General features: G+C 45.3%; 1 protein-coding gene across 1 annotated transcript in view; it reads right to left on the reverse strand.

Moving 5' to 3' along the window:
* Positions 1 to 773: 773 nt before the first annotated feature.
* Positions 774 to 1,681, reverse strand: part of ankrd1a (ankyrin repeat domain 1a (cardiac muscle)) — a 17,981-nt gene continuing 17,073 nt past the window's right edge. The window contains exon 9 of the mRNA XM_083775587.1: positions 774 to 1,383. Coding sequence (XP_083631713.1) covers positions 1,288 to 1,383 — 96 coding nt within the window. The 3' untranslated portion in view covers positions 774 to 1,287. The remainder of the gene's footprint in view (positions 1,384 to 1,681) is intronic.

The raw sequence follows: 1,681 nt of genomic DNA on the forward strand, positions 1-1,681 counted from the left end.
CTCCTCCACACTCAATAAAATAGAAAACAACAAATCAATAATCAATCAATAAATACATGTAATTATCACAATTCGCTGTTGCCGACGTGTCCTCAACATGAAAAAAAGAAAGACACGTTTTCGTCCGAGACATTGTCCAGCAATATTTGGCGATCAATAAATCAATCGAGGTTCTGATCAGGTTTCACATTAACAATAAATGAGTATTCCTGATCATTGCAGGAAACAGCGGAAATGGACCAAAGCCACACATTTTCTCTTAAACAAACATTTCTTTATATTATAATCTTTTAGCTGGTATATCTTTCGAGATAACCATTATCTATGTATTCATTTTAAATCAATAAACACTGTTGTTGTGTTTTTTGAGTCTTTCCAAAATACCCTCGGAGAAGATCATCGCAATGAGAAAAAAAAAACAATCCTATCCACCTGTTTCCAGTGTCCCATGAGCCTTTGCGTTTTGTGTGTGCATAACTTCCTCTTACAGCTTCCAGGTCAGTGGAGTCGGAGTCTCTTCCTGGTTTTTAGACAGCTGGTGGATGGAAATGAAGCTCCGCCCACTGGATGGAAATGAAGCTCCGCCCACTGGATGGAAATGAAGCTCCGCCCACGCGGCAACTTCGTCAAAGAGTTTCCGGTTTTCTGGCCGACGCCGTAAGTTGCCGTGTGGGCGGAGCTTCATTTCCATCCACCAGCTGTCTAAAAACCAAGGTTAATTAAGCCAAGACCGTACGGTGGACTCCATGTTGCTCCCTGGAAGGACAGAAGACCGTACGGTCTTCTTTCCTTACATGGAGCAACATGGAGTCCACCGTACGGTCTTCGCTTCCTAACCACTGGTTTAAACAACATTAGGAAACAAGCCCAGATAAGCAACTATACTAACACTTTAGAAACAAGCCCAAAAGAAAAACAGAACAAAACACAAAACACAAAAAACACAACCAGCTACTACCAATAAGCGACTTTTCAACGGTCGCTTATAATAAGCAGACATGGCAACACTGGCCGAAGCACACACACACACACACACACACAAACACAAGGAGCCCTGTAGAATGGGAGTGGGTGGGAGCAGCTTTTAATGCTGTATAATTGGAGGATCTATAGATCTATCGTCTCATTTGGCACTCAGAGCCTTGGAAGGAAAACGAGAGAACATCTTGTATTTGGCACCGCCAAAAACAGCAGATTTACAAGCTCGCGATGCACGGATGCATGATGTGGTCTCACAGCGCTGTCTCGCAGTGAGACTCCATTTCCCAGGATGCTCTTGGTCTCCGTTCAGCTCTGCTGTGTCTGCGGTGAGACTCCATTTCCCAGGATGCTCTTGGCTCCGTTCTGCCATGAGTAGAGAGACTCCATGGGTGTCTTCCCATCCTGCGAGGAACAGAGAACAGAGTACATGATTAGGTTTTGAGCTCTACTCTGCTCAGAGGACTGTGAGCTCTACTCTGATCAGATGACTGTGAGCTCTACTCTGCTCAGAGGACTGTGAGCTCTACTCTGCTCAGAGGACTGTGAGCTCTACTCTGCTCAGAGGACTGTGAGCTCTACTCTGCTCAGAGGACTGTGAGCTCTACTTTGATCAGAGGACTGTGAGCTCTACTCTGCTCAGAGGACTGTGAGCTCTACTCTGCTCAGAGGACTGTGAGCTCTACTCTGCTCAGAGGACTGT

Source organism: Protomyctophum parallelum, assembly GCF_964188405.1.
Source record: "Protomyctophum parallelum genome assembly, chromosome: 10".
In the NCBI taxonomy this organism is placed as follows: Eukaryota; Metazoa; Chordata; class Actinopteri; order Myctophiformes; family Myctophidae; genus Protomyctophum; species Protomyctophum parallelum.